Source organism: Emydura macquarii, unplaced genomic scaffold, assembly GCF_026122565.2.
Source record: "Emydura macquarii macquarii isolate MOO-44397 ecotype Brisbane River unplaced genomic scaffold, CSIRO-AGI_Emac_v2 contig_137, whole genome shotgun sequence".
In the NCBI taxonomy this organism is placed as follows: domain Eukaryota; kingdom Metazoa; phylum Chordata; order Testudines; family Chelidae; genus Emydura; species Emydura macquarii.
The window spans coordinates 1-14,215 of NW_027130274.1; the positions used below are offsets into that span (position 1 = coordinate 1).

The window sequence follows — 14,215 nt, forward strand, 5'->3', positions numbered from 1 at the left end:
TGAGAGCCTAAATTCTGGAAAAATTGATGGCTTGGGTTGCCTCTGACAACTGCCTAAGGAAAGCTTCCTGTTTGCTGCCAATGAGTTGATTTTTAAAGCTATGTAGTTCTTATCCCCTCTGGAAGGCTGCAGAAGAAATTGCTGATACGATATTCCTGTATGAAAGCAGTATGTCCTCTGCCCTCGGAAAGCAGTGTTAATGATTATGAAAGAGAGGACTTGTGGTGATGGAAATTTCTGAGGCATGTAAGACCAGCAAAAGGAACCCTGTGATCGTTGGTTTGCCATCACGGTCTAGGATGGTTATTGGTTTCTAATCAACTAATTCTAATCAATCAATTTAATAATGTAAAACGTATGGAGTTTTTTATCTAATCTTTCCCTGCTTGGTTAAATTTTAAATGCACTGCCTTACCCATTGTCTTTTTTTTTATGTACAGATATTTTGAAGACTTTGAGAAAAGAATCCCTAGAGAAGAGATGTTACAGATGCAAGTAAGATACTATCGTCCTCAACAAATTAGTTATATTTTTTGTTTTGTTTCCTGGTTGATTAGTTGCCATCACTTCTATTAAAATGAGCTTTCTGTATAGAAAGGGTTGTCTAGAAAGTTTAGAAACATTAATGCCTGACTTGAGAGTACAGGTACTGGAGAGAATGCGTCAGTTAAATTTAGTTTTGATAGCTACATAAGTTAGAAAAGTTTCCTTACTGAATAGCTGGCCAGCCTTGTATATTCCACGGCTCTCCCAACGTTTGAAGCTCTCTGGTTTGTGATAAAATCTGGGTTATTTGCAGTGGGTAAAGGGAAAAGGCCTTATTTTCTCTCTAGTTTGACCCAAAAGCCATAATGTAGCCTCTGCTAAAGGATGTGTAAATTTCTGGAGGGCATGATTTTTATTAACCATGGTAGTCTAGCAGTGTATACATGTATACGTTGCCGCAATATTCAGGCATCTCCAGTCCATTACTGTTTTGAACTGGCTGCTTTGATAGTAGCATAGTAGCATAAATTTCCTTTGTGTGACTCGAAACCTGTTTGTCAGCCCCACCTTGGACACAGTCTTCTTAAAACGTATTTTTAGTACATACACACAATTCCTGAAATAGCATCCGTATATAGATCTTGCAACACACATGCTTTTATTAGATACCTCACCTCGCTCTCTTTGGATACATTCTACAAAAGTCAGGACTGCCAGGAGTTGTTACAGAACAGTGAACCCTTTGCCAGTTGGCACTGAGGGATTGTTAGGTTGCCAGGGCAAGTGTGAACCTTTCTTCTCCAAACAGACCTATACACAAACACTCAGAATGTGTCGAGCTACTGCCACGTGCTATAGTTAATTAAATATAACATGCTATTCTCTCTGATATCAGAGACCTACCTAGTATGAGGAGGCAGCTTTCTTCTCTCTAGCACCCAAGCAGCACTGCCACACAAGATATCTCCCCTCTGGGTCTGCCTGATCCAGCTCAATGGAATTTTGCTATTGATTTCAGTGAGAATAAGAACGGTCTCTAAAGTGCTACAGGACTCTCGTTGTTTTTGCTGTATACAGACTAACAGGGCTACCCCTCTGGTCTATTTGTGCCACACAGGGCAGGTACTTGTTTTCCAGCACTATCAGAAGACTGTAGCTCTGTTTGTTTGGGATGGGCAGGTTGTCTAATTTTAACTGATGGTCTATATTTATAAAACTGTCAGCAGATAGTGTTCTAGGATAGACACTCTGAGGTTGGGATATAAAGTTGCTGCATGTACAGTGATACTTTTGACACCTGGTGATGTGTTGGTCAGTTTTTTTGCACAGAAGTTGTCATTTGTAGACCATATGTAACTATTAACCAGACTCCTGTTTTCCCTTTTATTCCTTTGTGCAGCTGCTTGGTATGCAGATATCAGTATTTTTTCCTAGATAAACCTGTCCTGGCTGTATAAAATGGTGCCTGCACAATACTGCTACTCCTCATGATGCCTTATGGAGTTGCTGTCCTTCACTAGTCTGACATCTTCATTGTGTTTGCAGGAGTTGCTGGGGAGCCTCTCCCGGTAGAGAGTGAAAAGGACATCTTTGACTACATACAGTGGAAGTATCGAGAGCCTAAAGGACGGAGTGAATAATGTACTTTTGTAGCTCCACTAGCTAGTGCTCATTTTGTAGCATTTATATGTAATTCCGTCACTGAGTCAGAGATAGAGGCAGAAATGGAAACAACTTTCTTCTGTGGCTCTGAGCATCCTGGGAATGTTTGGGAAATAATTTGAACCTACTGACTAGTGAATTGTAATTCCTGTGAAAGAATCAACCACTTCCTTTAGTAAGTGACTAAATAGTTGGGAACCAGCTGGAGAACCTCAGAGAATTTGTATCTATGTTACGACTAGGATAGCTTTAAAAAAGGACCCTAGATACTTTGTGAGAGCAGACAAAAAAATCAAGGTGTTTTGTCCTTTGTGCTGTAGGAAAGCAGAAGCGATTTTGTAAGCATCTAATACCTACTTGGTGCAGCCTACAAGGATGTAGCAGTGCCCATAGGGTATATTAATGAAGTGTACCTCTAGGATTGCCCATTGCCCAGACCTTACTTCAAGCTGGATGTTTCCTCCGCTGCAGGACTGTGTTGGCCTGTGGAAGGTTAGGGATAGTTTTATAGAATAGCACATAAATAACTCTGGAGAAGACAGCGAATCCCCTGCTCTCCCTCTGGATTCAGTGTTGATTGACTCTTTAGCTGATTTGGCAGATATTTAAGCGAGACCGTTGTGGCATCCCAGTGAGCAGTGGTCAGCAAGACAAACCAGGACCACATTCGCAGTGTTGGAAAATTTCTGGACCTTGAGCAACGTCTTTGTGTCCCCAGTGGGAACAGACCAGCCCTTCCCTCAGAACTGGCTTACAGATTTTGGTCCAGAAATGGTGAGCGCAGCAAAGCCCAAAGGCACAATCTGATGTGCGAAGGCAGCTTTCTCCCTCTTGACCTGCAGTAAGCAGAATACAATGTATAACGTACCCCATGTCTTCCAGCTTCTTGGCTCGAGGGGTAGGCACTGAGCCAGCAGCCCAGAGGAAAGTTGCACTGAGCACAAGACTGATGATGGCTAGCAGAGAGGGGTGGGACTCACTCCAGATCAGTCCCGTTCTGCCCTATTGCAGAAAGCAGTCTGTCATCCCTTGCCTAAACCTCTAGCTGACCCACCAGCTTAAATCTCAGCAGGCATGCTAATGGCTAAACATCAGTCACAATTGTGGACGAGGCTTGCAAGAATCTTCCTTCATATGAAGGATTTTTTTCTAAGTGATAAAGATCTTTGGGCTCCTCGACCCTCCCAGCTTTACCCGTTTGAAGCGATCTGCTTTTTTCAACAAAGCAGTTAACAGCTAGCGTGGTGCCTGTGGAACATTTCTCACTGACAGTGGCAGCTACGACAATGGCTGTGGTTGTGTTCTTCTGTCTCGTATTTAAAAGTAAACAACCTGTACGGCTACAGATTGTACACACAGCCTGTCTGTGCGAGAATGTATCTGAGAAACCTCACCCTCCCTTCCCTAAACCCTCTGTTTGATATGCCTGCTTCTTTTACTCTTAACTTGTAAGTTCCTTGAGAAAGGGATTGTTTCCTCTCTATGGCTCAGTTCCTGCAACCATCTAAGCACATGCATAATGTGATATAGCGAGGGCAGGAGGAGAGTGGTGGAAGGGAGGTATGTAAGCCCCAGAATGCTCAGGGCCCTGTGCCGGTAGACTAGCCAGAGTCACTAGAGGGCAATTAGGAGCAGCTGAGGCCAACTAAGGCCCAGCCAGGTGGCTGAAAAAAACCCTCTGCTCCAGAGAGACAGAGCACGAGCTGGAGGTGTGCTGTGCTGTGCGAGGAGCAGACAGGAGTACAGTGTTGCGTGGAAGAGCAGAGGAGTCCTGAGAGAGGCACTGGGCCCAGGAGGGGGGAAACCTACCCCTGGCAGGACTGAGATACTCCCCCAAGCACAGGGCCTGAGTAAGGAAGCCCAGCCCAGTCCGGGCAGCAAGGAAGCAGGGCCTGAGTGGCCAGAAGGACCAAGGGGAGCAAAGTAGCCCAGGGGAAAAGACTGCAGCTACAAGTACGGTGTCAGCAGCTCACAGCTGCTACTCACAGGGCCCCTGGGCTGGGCCCGGAGGAGCTGGCGGGCCCGGGTCCCTACCCCCCTCCCTGGGGAGACGGGGTGACAGGCGACTCTCTGGCCCACTATGAGAGGCAAAAGCATGAGACCCACTACGGTGAAGCCTGCCACTTGCCACAATAAGTGTTTGCAATTTCAGACCTAGCATGCTAACGTAGTACAAATAATTAATAGTAGTATTAGTTCCTTTGAGCTTTATGAATAACTGAGTTCTTAAGAATGTATTGCCCTCTGCTGCTGCTGGTTTGGTTCTGTCTGATCCTTTTTCTAAGAGTGTCAGTTTCTCTAGGTTAATGTTGTTATATTGATCTGAACTTTCGTATTCTCGGACTTATTTGTTAAGGTAATTTTAAGGTTACATATTTAGCTCTTTGCATTCAGAGATACTCGTATCACATGACCTGTAAAATGGGGACAATGATACTGACCTGCATTACTAAGTGCTTTGAAATCTGCTGATGAAACACACCGTCTAAGAGCTAGGTATTATCTATTATTAAAGACAGACAATGTGCTCACCATTGTACTAGACACAAGGTGAAGACAGCCCCAAAGACTGGTATTCTAACATGAACTTCACATCCTGGAAGTAACCTGTGTTTGGAAAACTTATAAGAAACCACTCTAACAGTGTTTATTTCTGAGCAATTATTACAGGTCTCAATTTAAATAAAGGGAGAACAGCACATTGCTGAATGTTCTTCCAATAGTCATTAACTAGCCAAGGTGGATTCTGACTTTTGAAAGGCAATTAATGATGAGCGCAGTATAAATTGTTAAACAGAGCCAAATTTCACCCTGCACTTAGTGCAGCCAGGGGCGGGACGAGACACAAAGTGAGTTGTACTTCAGCTTTGTGGCGCCTGGATTCTAGAACTGCCTGAAGGCCCCAAAGCTCTGTCCCGAGCTCAAAAGGGTGGTTGGAAGCTGGGAATCGCCTTAGAACAAGGCTGTGCCGCAGGCAGGCAGGGAGTGGCAGAGAGCTGCGTTTCCTGATGAAAAGGGTATTTGCAGATAACTTGACGAAGTCAGCATTCTGGCAGTTCTGCAACACCAGAGTGGGTCCCAGCAACTAGCCAAAATATTCCGAGTAAGAAAAGAGACAAGGTGGGTGAGGTAATATCTCTTATTATTCTGTTGGTGAGAGAGAGAAGCTTTCGAGTTTACACAGAGCATGAATATAAACGATGTTACCTCACCCACCTTGTGTCTCTGCTATCCTGGGACTGACATGGCTGCAACATCCCTGCATCCAAACCGAACATTTAACACCATTGATGTTTTTACAGGAACAAGATTTTATGGGAATTATTGTTCTCTGTATTTGTTTTCACATAAATCCTGATAGTTCAATATTCAAAACACCGAATTCTAGGATTGGTCTCAGCATGCTTTATCATTTCCACTGAGGATAACCACATGATTTCGACATGGATGTTGTAATAGTGCCAATCTGTTCATTTTCTTTATGTAATAGAATGCTGGGTCTCTCCTCCTTTTCCTAATGGAGGATTACATACACACCCCTCTGTATAATTTTACTTTTCTAATCTGGAATACATTTCTCCTCTAGGATTGAATATAATTATTTCCCTGCTTTTAAGACCATTTTACCTTTACTGCTTTGAGGTCTGACAAGTCCTTCCTTAGAATTGTTTTCTTGGATCTGGTGTTGAGCTGTCCCTTTTGAATCAGAACCATCCTGTGCGTCAGTCCTCCTTCCTTCTGTTGGAGTAACCGCGTCAGTCTGGCTGCAAACAGCTGGTAGAAAATGGGAAGGTTGAAATTATGGACATAAGGGGGGATATAAGGGGGACAGAATATTCTCCAGAATTATTATTGAATATTTTTGCCTTTTTCTACATAATTGGTAACTTGACCATCATTATCTAATTTCAGACCTATGCAATTTTCAGATTTAGTTTGTACCTGATATATTGAAAGAATTTCTTCTGATTGTTCTTAATCCTACTGGCAGTAGATTTTTTTGTATTGATGCCTTTAGCTTCCTTTATGAATTGTGTGCTGTTCCTAACCACCAATTTGAACTCATTACTATCAACTTCCCTATTCTAAATGTGTTCAGCTGCACGTATAGGACTTGTAATACTTGTGTTAATTTACAGATCCCTTATGGTAAAGATAATTGCTTGTTTTAAAGAAATGCTGGAGAGCTCAATTACCTCAACATTAGCAGGAGGTAAGGGGGAAAAAAACTTTTAAAACAGGCACTGACCACTTTTACGTTTATGTATTTATAATCTATATGGTCTGTTCTAATCTTTGCCAGCCTTTAAATATCACAGACGCTGGCTCATGTTATCTTACCATTTAGACAGACAGTCCCTGGGCAGCACATAGCCTCACGCTGGCATCTTCTTCGTAACCCACGACAAGTAGCACAGAAGGGCACTTCATCTTCCGGCTTGAGGCAGAATTTGCTAGCGTTACAGTCCTCGTCCATCATGCACTGTGAACTCTACAAAGAAAAAAATTACTTTCCTCAGAGGGGGAAAATGCTGTATAAATCAGCAGTATTTAGAATAGAATATACATTGCACACATCAGAAAAACTACTGTCCCCTTGAGTGATCAGTCCAACCTGTTTTTTTTGGAATAATTTTTCTGCGGTCTGGTTTATGATCTCGGGTTTGATTGTCAACTCTCAAGGACAAGGGCTGCACCTCTCTGTACCTGTATTGGGACCAGTGCAGTTGCGATCTTCAGCAAGTCACAGTAACATCTCGTGAACAAAACTGACGTGTTTTTAAAGTAGTAGTTAGCCCACGTTCATTTTCAACCAACCAATTATTAAAGAGGATTTGTTTGTGTTTGTTGTTCATGGCATCAGTGTAACTAGGCTAATGCTACACAGCAAAGCACTTTCCAAATCAGAACTAGAATTCTAGCATCCTTTGTTCACCCAGTCCTGCACTCAGTGCATTAGAGCAGAGTGCTCTGCTGAAGAGCTGATCTGTGCTGACAGGCCACCACTTGCTCCTCATTTGTATTTTCAGCGGGCGATTTCTTCGTCATTCCCCTTCTCCCAAAGGGACACATTTTTCCACTTTAGAAATACACAACAGCTCTGACAGTATTAGAATCCTATCTGCTGGGCTGGATGATCCATCTCGAGTTATCACAGAGCTGGGTCTATTGGGGTCAGCAATATAAGTATTTTTTGTTTCCTCTAACAGTTCTAACACTACTCCAAGCAGTTGCAACGCTTCTATTTAAAAACTGAAATCAATCATGAGATTTGTACTAATATGCTGAGATCATGTAACCCGTGGGAATTCCATTCAGACCCCAACTGAGCGCCGAAGTTCTCACCTTTCTGGTGCCCTGCACTTCAGCTGAACTCTTGATGGTGTTGTAGTCTAGGACCAGGGCTACCACTGGGGAACAGACGCAGCTGAGCCCCAGCAGCAAGACTGCCACCATAGTTCAGGCAGGCTGATCTCTGATTCCCCCTGGGAGTTTTACAGCACTTACCGCTGTTGTCTAGGATGTGCTGAAGCGTCAAAACAAGCAACACAGACGTAGCAAATATGGGATATTTGTGAATCTCTTAAAGAAACATTCTAGAAGAAAACTCAGTTTCTTACATTTTGCATCTCGAAACTAAGAGGAGAATCTGTGGAGAGGAGCTCTGTCCTTCGTGGTGCTTTTAAAGCTAAGTTTGCCCTCCTTTCCATCTCCTCCTCCTCTCCCCTCATTTCCTTCCTGTTCAGCCCACACAGACTTCAGCAAATCTCTTCAATGGCGTTTGATTAATAGTTCAAAACCAGGATTCAATAGAATGCACAAGGAGGTAGGGCGGCAGCAGCCTCTGCTCGGGGGCTGAGCCACTCCTAATTTTTGCATCTCAAAGTTAGTTCAAAGGGACGGCAGAGGAGCAGGATGTTTGTATCAAAGGCAGACGCTGCTAATCACCTGCATTTCCTACCCTCCATAGTCCCTTTGCAAAATGGTTTGTTCTAAGATCTGTTTTTCACAGCTAATTGTGCTCCAAGAGAGAGCGTTTCATGTTGGCTAGTTTGCCAGTTACTAAACATTTATCCCTGGGGTGGTGGGAATATAGAAAAAAACCGTCTGGTTAGCTCTGGCATCCAGTCGCAACTATCACTAGGATCAAGGCAGCTGCCAAAATGACCCTTGCTTGAGTCAAATATCTGCTGGAAATCCTTTCCTGCTTCCTGCAGGGGAACAAAACTGTTTGAAGCTAGTGTTCATTCAGAAAACTAGGTTATGTGTCTGCTTTGATCCTGACGGAAGTTAGGGGGTTTTATACTAGTAGTAAAATTACAGAATATTTGTCTTGACAAAATTTGCTATTTTTACTGTTCTGTGTATCACATTGCCTTAACTTGACTAATTGGAACTGGAGTACAGATTTCCAGCTGATTCCATGCAGAAGTTGACATGCCTCCAATATCCCCAACCAGAAAAGGAGTCTTCCTCACGCGGAGCTTTGCCATTCAAATGTCGTGTTGAATCGTCACCCAGGACACTGGAAGTGGAGAGCCTACAAGTCTGCCTTAAACTGCTCTGTCCTCATATTTGAAAGTTAGACAAAGAATAAAGTACCTACTGTTTTTATCATTGTATATCTTATGTGTATATCTCATTGTATATCATTGTGTATCTTATCAACACTGTCCAGTTTAATAAATATGATCTTCATTAAAGTGATAGTTTTCCTTAGAATTAGCCCCCTCCAACTTCCAAATAATTCAGACCCTCATCCTTTTTGCATCCTAAACCTAAATTTCTCACAAATAAATTAAATGATAGCCGGAATGAGTGTGGTTTTATTTTAGGAGAACTTGTTGTCTTGCGTGAGCAGTGTCCCTCCCTTCACAAGTGGCTTCCCCAGGGTCAGTTCTTGTTCCTCACTAAAAACACACCAGTCCTTCGTGAACATCAGTAATGAGAGTAGGTCAGATCCTTTCCGTTAAGATGCTTTATTTCCCTTTCAGCACACAATTTAAGTTTAATTCCCCCCAACCTGCTTTCCTCCTTTCACACGCAGTCAGCTCTTGAGCACTCTTCCACCTTCGCAATCGCTTCCAGCCAGCAGAGCAAGCAAGCTGCTCTTCTGAGTTACTGGCCGTGTCAGGCAGAGAGACGTAAGAGCTGTCACAGTAATTGCAGCAGCACAAGGCACTCTTGTCCCATCCCAGAGGTGCTAGTATTTTCCCAGTCCCCCCAACTCTTGCTGGTGCGGACTGAAGCCTCTCTACCCAGAAGTGTTAGCAATTCTCATGCCCCTGGTTTAGTACGCGTGTAGCTGCATCAGAGCCAGAGCAAAGGTGGGGCTATTTCCGAACATCCCCGTAAACCAAAGCCTCTATCTTGGTGCTTTTTTCCTGGTGGAGTATTTCCCAGGTGACAGACTTCCTTCCAGTAAACAGGCCAGAGTAGACCCCCGGTCTGGGAGATCCCCCGTCACAGTCTGTCGCCTTACAGCTGCTCTCGTTCCAGCAGAGGAAAGCCAGGGTGTCAGACTGTGAGTGAGAGCGCAGGCAGGCTGGGAGGATGAGTCCTGACTCGAACAGTTCGAGAAAACCCGTGAGAAGTCAGACCAAGGCCAGGTCCCCGAGTAAGTCACTCCCTGGCAGAACCCGGCGGGGCTGTCGGTGGAGGTGAAAGCTGAAGGGCGGGCAGGGCGGCGCAGACACCCCGAGGAGCCGTGGCTGGCAGCGCTCAGTGTGCGCGCGTCGCAGCTGTGCGGCCCACTCCTGCGGAGCTGCCCCTGCGGCCAGGCGAGTAACAAACCTGCAGGCAGAGTGCGGCGGGCTGACGACATCGCCGGCCAGTCCCTCGGGCGTCTGTCCGCTGCGCACCACGGCCGGTCTAGAGAGACTGCCCGGGGAGACGTGAGCCAGCGGGCAGCCCGCGGGCCTGCTGGGCGGCGGCTGCGGCAGGGAGCAGGGCTGAGCGGAGTCCGGGCGGCAGCAGGAGGAAGGCGGCGGAGGAGCTGGAGCGAGACGAAAACCCGGCCGTGGTGGGCCGCAAACTGGCCCGCCAGATGTGGTGATTCAGGCTGTACTGAGCATGCGCACAGGGCCGGAGCAGCTCCGTGACATCGGCTGCAGCCGCTGCCCGCACCGGCTGTCGGACTGCGCTGCCCGCTGTCCAGAGGGGTACAAAGGGGACATGGGAGGCGGGGACGGGCAGGACCTGATCCGGGGACAGAACGTGACTGGCCTGGGGGTGGAGCCGATGGAGGCGGGGGCAGGAGAGGGGCTGAGGAGCACGATCGGGGGGCGGGGGGATGAGCCGGGGTTAGCCCAGGGGCGAGGTCCTGACAGCCCCTGGCAGAGGCAAAACCCCAGCGCAGGGACGGGCAGAGGGGGCAGCAGTGACCCGCTGGGCTGGGCCACCTGTGACCTGCCCTGTGCGCACAGTGCGGGGTCGGGGGTGAGGGGCTGTTCTGTTTCTGCTCTCACACGCCTCTCTGTCTCAGGGCGACTCAGCTCCGGCGTCCCCGGGCTGGGGTCTTCAAGGCAGCGGCATCCCAATGCCTGCCCCAGCAGCTCCTGCGCTAACGTTCTGGGGTGATACGGGGAGCTGAGTCCATGGACGCGTGTCACACATTTGAAGTTTGCGCCTGTTAGGATTTGAACATTAGACAAAAACCTCTTTCTTGCTAGAGTAGGGAAAACTGACACTTGGCCGAATGAGGCCACAGAGGGGATAAAGTAATACCAGGGAAGAAAAGTATTGTAAGCACAGACGAGGGCGGCCTGCTGGGGGGACTGGCGCCATACACCAAAGAAAGCAGATCACCCAGTGAAGGAAAACGTGCAAATGAAGCACATAGAAAATGGAATGTCTCTGGATGGTACCGCCAGGCTTCGTGAATAGCAATACAGCAGTGGGGAGAGACGCCCACCCACCTGAGCGGGATGGGGACGGGGACAGGGCACTGGTAGGCCAGGTGACAGAGACACTAACAATAAAGAACTGAATCGAAACGGTGGATTTCAGCGAGCCCCATGTTGAGTGCGTCTGTCATCTGGGGGGGCGGGGGATGCAGAGAGGAACCGTCCAGGGACCTGGCATGTCAGCGTCTGGTGGCAGCTAGTCCTGGGCACACCCGCGGGGTGGAAACCTCGGCTGCAGTGTGAGTGGAGCCGGGATGGGGTGCAAGGGGTGAATACAGCCCAACGGCTCGGAACGGGCAGCGCATCTTACAATGAACCCCCCCCCCCCCCCCCCCGGGGATTAACCAGCGACCGGCACCCCCAGGACAGGGCGAGTGCTGACCGAGTGCCGCCGCAGTGCGACGGGCCAGCCAGCCCAGCCCCTCGCCAGGAGACCGGAACGGGTGTAAACGGGGCAAGTGCGGTGTAAAACCCGGAGCGGGGGGAACGGGGCAAGTGCGGTGTAAACACGGAACGGGGGTAAATGGGGCAAGTGCGGTGTAAAACCGGAGCGGGGGGAACGGGGCAAGTGCGGTGTAAAACCGGAGCGGGTGAACCGGAGTGTGACGAAGGGGGTAAGTGCGGTGTAAACACGGCACCGGAGGTGACCCGGAGTGTGACGAGCGGTGACTGGACAGACACGGACAGTCCGTCCGCAGCGGGAAGAGGTTGACGGCGGCGCGGACAGACGAACGGACACGGTCCGGACGCACGGACGGCCCCGCCTGTCGCAGCGCGCGGCGCTCTCCCGGCCGGTCCGGTCCGGTCCGGTCCCTCAGCCAGCGCCGCGCAGCTCCTGCCCCACGTCCCGCGCCGAGCCACTTCGGGCCCGAGGCACTCTGGGAGACGTAGTGTCTCCCTCGGCCTTCATTTCCCATCAGCCAGTGCGGGGCCCGAGGCACTCTGGGAGACGTAGTGTCTCCCTCGGCCTTCATTTCCCATCAGCCACTGCGGGGCCCGATGCACTCCGGGAGATGTAGTTCCCCGCCCCCCGCCAGGTCTCGTGCCAGTTCTCGCGCGGCTGCCGGGCTCTGTGCGCGGCGCGGGGCGGATTTATGGCGGCTCGGCCCTGCCCGGACACGGCGCCGGGCGCACCCTGCAGCCGCCGGCTGGGTCGAGCCCCGGGAGGAGGATCTGACTGCCCCGGCCGCTCCCCGCGCTAGCGCCTGGCCGGGCCCGGCTCCCCCGGCGGCTTCGGCTTCGGCTCGTGGCGGGCGCCGGCGGCAGCGGGGATGGGCGGCTCGGTCCCGGCCCGGCTCGGTCAGCCTGGCCCCGCGTGTCTCCCTGCACCCGTGCCCGGCACCGCCCGCCCGCGGTGGGGGAGCCCCGCAGCCCGGCTCACACACACACACACACACACACGCCGAGCGGAGCCGAGCCGAGCGCTGGGGCTGGGCTGCAGGGACCCGGCCGGTGATAGCCGGAGTGTCCGGGCCAGGCTCGGCTCGGCTCTGCTCTCGCTGTCTCCCTGTGCCGGGATCTCGGGTTCAAGCTGTTCGCACTGCACCTGCTGAGCACACAGGGTGATGCCGAGCGGCTCCCAGACCCGAACCCCTTGGAGCGGCGGTGGGCGACCCCCGGGAGCTCCCTGCGTGACGGGCGTGCCGTGACTGAACACGGGAGGAGGCAGCGCTGAAAGCACACGCTGACACTGCGGTGGACGTGCAGCTGCAGAGGCGGTGACGCAGCCGTGTGCTGCCAGGGCCAGCCTGGCTCCTGCAGGGAAGGCCGGAACAGAGCCCATCTCTGAGAAGCAGAGCGGGGCCCAGCTAGGAGCAGAGAGACTGACGTGACCCCAGGGCTGGGAAGGAGGGCTGGGGACTCCCGGCTTCAGGGGACAGGATGTTTTTCAGTTCTGCAGGAAAGACAGACGCTCGGGCCTGAGGACGTGTGCTCAGCTGGGAGCTGAGGTGAAGCCTTTATTGAAGGGAGGTGGGAGGTGAGGGTTTTATTGAAATGGACCCAGAAGGGGAATGCTTCGAGCACCCGCCTTGTGTGGGCTTCTTAAAGGGCCTTGAGCAGACAGGGAAACCGAGGCAGGGTTCTGCAGACCCACCCCAGTCACAAGAGGGAGCTTGGGAGGCCACTAACCCTGATCCAGGCTGGGTTTCTAGGAGAAGGTTCCTGATGAACTGTGGCTGCAGGGGGAGCGAACGTCTCCTGGGGTGGGGCTGGGACGTGGATGCCCAGGACAGAGAGTAATGCCTCTGCCCCAGTACAGGGCTGGGTCCAGAAAGCGTCCACAGGCTCTGCGTTTATTTCCCCCTTCCTTCCACCGTCTCTTCTCTTGTGTGTTGGCCAAGGCACACTGTCCTGCTTGTTCTTCTCCTGCCGCCCTTCCTTGCTGGGGGAGGGGCGAAGTGAGCGATTGTTGCTGTTGCCTGTCATGTAGTGACTGTGATCTAGAGCTGACGGGGCCCGTCTGCTTCCCCGAAATTGTCTGTCGAGTACTTGGGTGGGCAGAGCCCTCAGTGAGAGACCTGCGAGGTCACTGCTGGGGAGCAGATCCCTGCGTGCGGGCCCTTGCAGGGGCAGCTGGTGCAGAAGGATGTACGTCTGCTCCCCAGCGTGCCCCGGCTACCCCCGGTGGGCTGAGTCCTGCTTCGTTTGCATTGTGCTGTCAGCTCCGCACCAGAGGGGGAGATGAGAGCCGGGCTGCTGACGCTGTCGCAGAGCGGAAGAATGAACAGTGCCTGAGCCCGTCCCGGGGGCTGGCAGTCAGCGTGAGCTGTGCAGGCAGAGCAAATGGAAACGTGCTCCGGGGGAGAAGGAAGAGAGGGCTGCAGAGACGCCTCTTGGGGGCAGAATGTGGATCCAGCGGGAGGTGATTGCCCGGGAAAAGGCCCTTCCACCGAAGTGGGCACGAGAAGGCTGGAGCCCGTTGTGCCTCTCCGCCAGCTGCCAGGTGCTCGGCGTTGTGCGCAGCGCGGTAACGGCCTGGAGAGCAGGCTGCCTGTCCGCGGAGATGCTCGGTCCCCGACTCTGACCACGAATAAGAAAGGGGGTAACCCCCCTGCATGCGGGGCGGGAGAGTCGTGCAGCCGGGGGGGGGAACGGCAGTAACGGGCGCACCCGGCGCAGGTGAACAGAAGGGGGAGCTGATCCGGTGGGACACAGGAAGC

The 14,215-nt window shown here is 50.8% G+C and overlaps 1 protein-coding gene and 1 long non-coding RNA gene across 2 annotated transcripts; one reads left to right on the top strand and one right to left on the bottom strand.

Annotated features, from left to right (window-relative positions):
• Nucleotides 1-2,804: 2,804 nt before the first annotated feature.
• Nucleotides 2,805-7,903, bottom strand: DKK4 (dickkopf WNT signaling pathway inhibitor 4; the record flags this gene model as incomplete). The annotated part of the gene is made up of 4 exons (XM_067544181.1): nucleotides 7,495-7,903; nucleotides 6,490-6,640; nucleotides 5,752-5,922; nucleotides 2,805-2,984 (listed from the first exon to the last, which is right to left on the bottom strand). Coding segments are annotated over exons 1-4 (613 nt in total), but the record flags the coding sequence as incomplete, so codon positions are not given.
• Nucleotides 7,904-11,482: 3,579 nt separating this feature from the next.
• On the top strand, nucleotides 11,483-14,156 carry LOC137150332 (uncharacterized). The gene is made up of 2 exons (XR_010918949.1): nucleotides 11,483-13,003; nucleotides 13,718-14,156. It is a non-coding gene; the product is annotated as an uncharacterized lncRNA (long non-coding RNA).
• The last annotated feature ends 59 nt before the right edge of the window (nucleotides 14,157-14,215 follow it).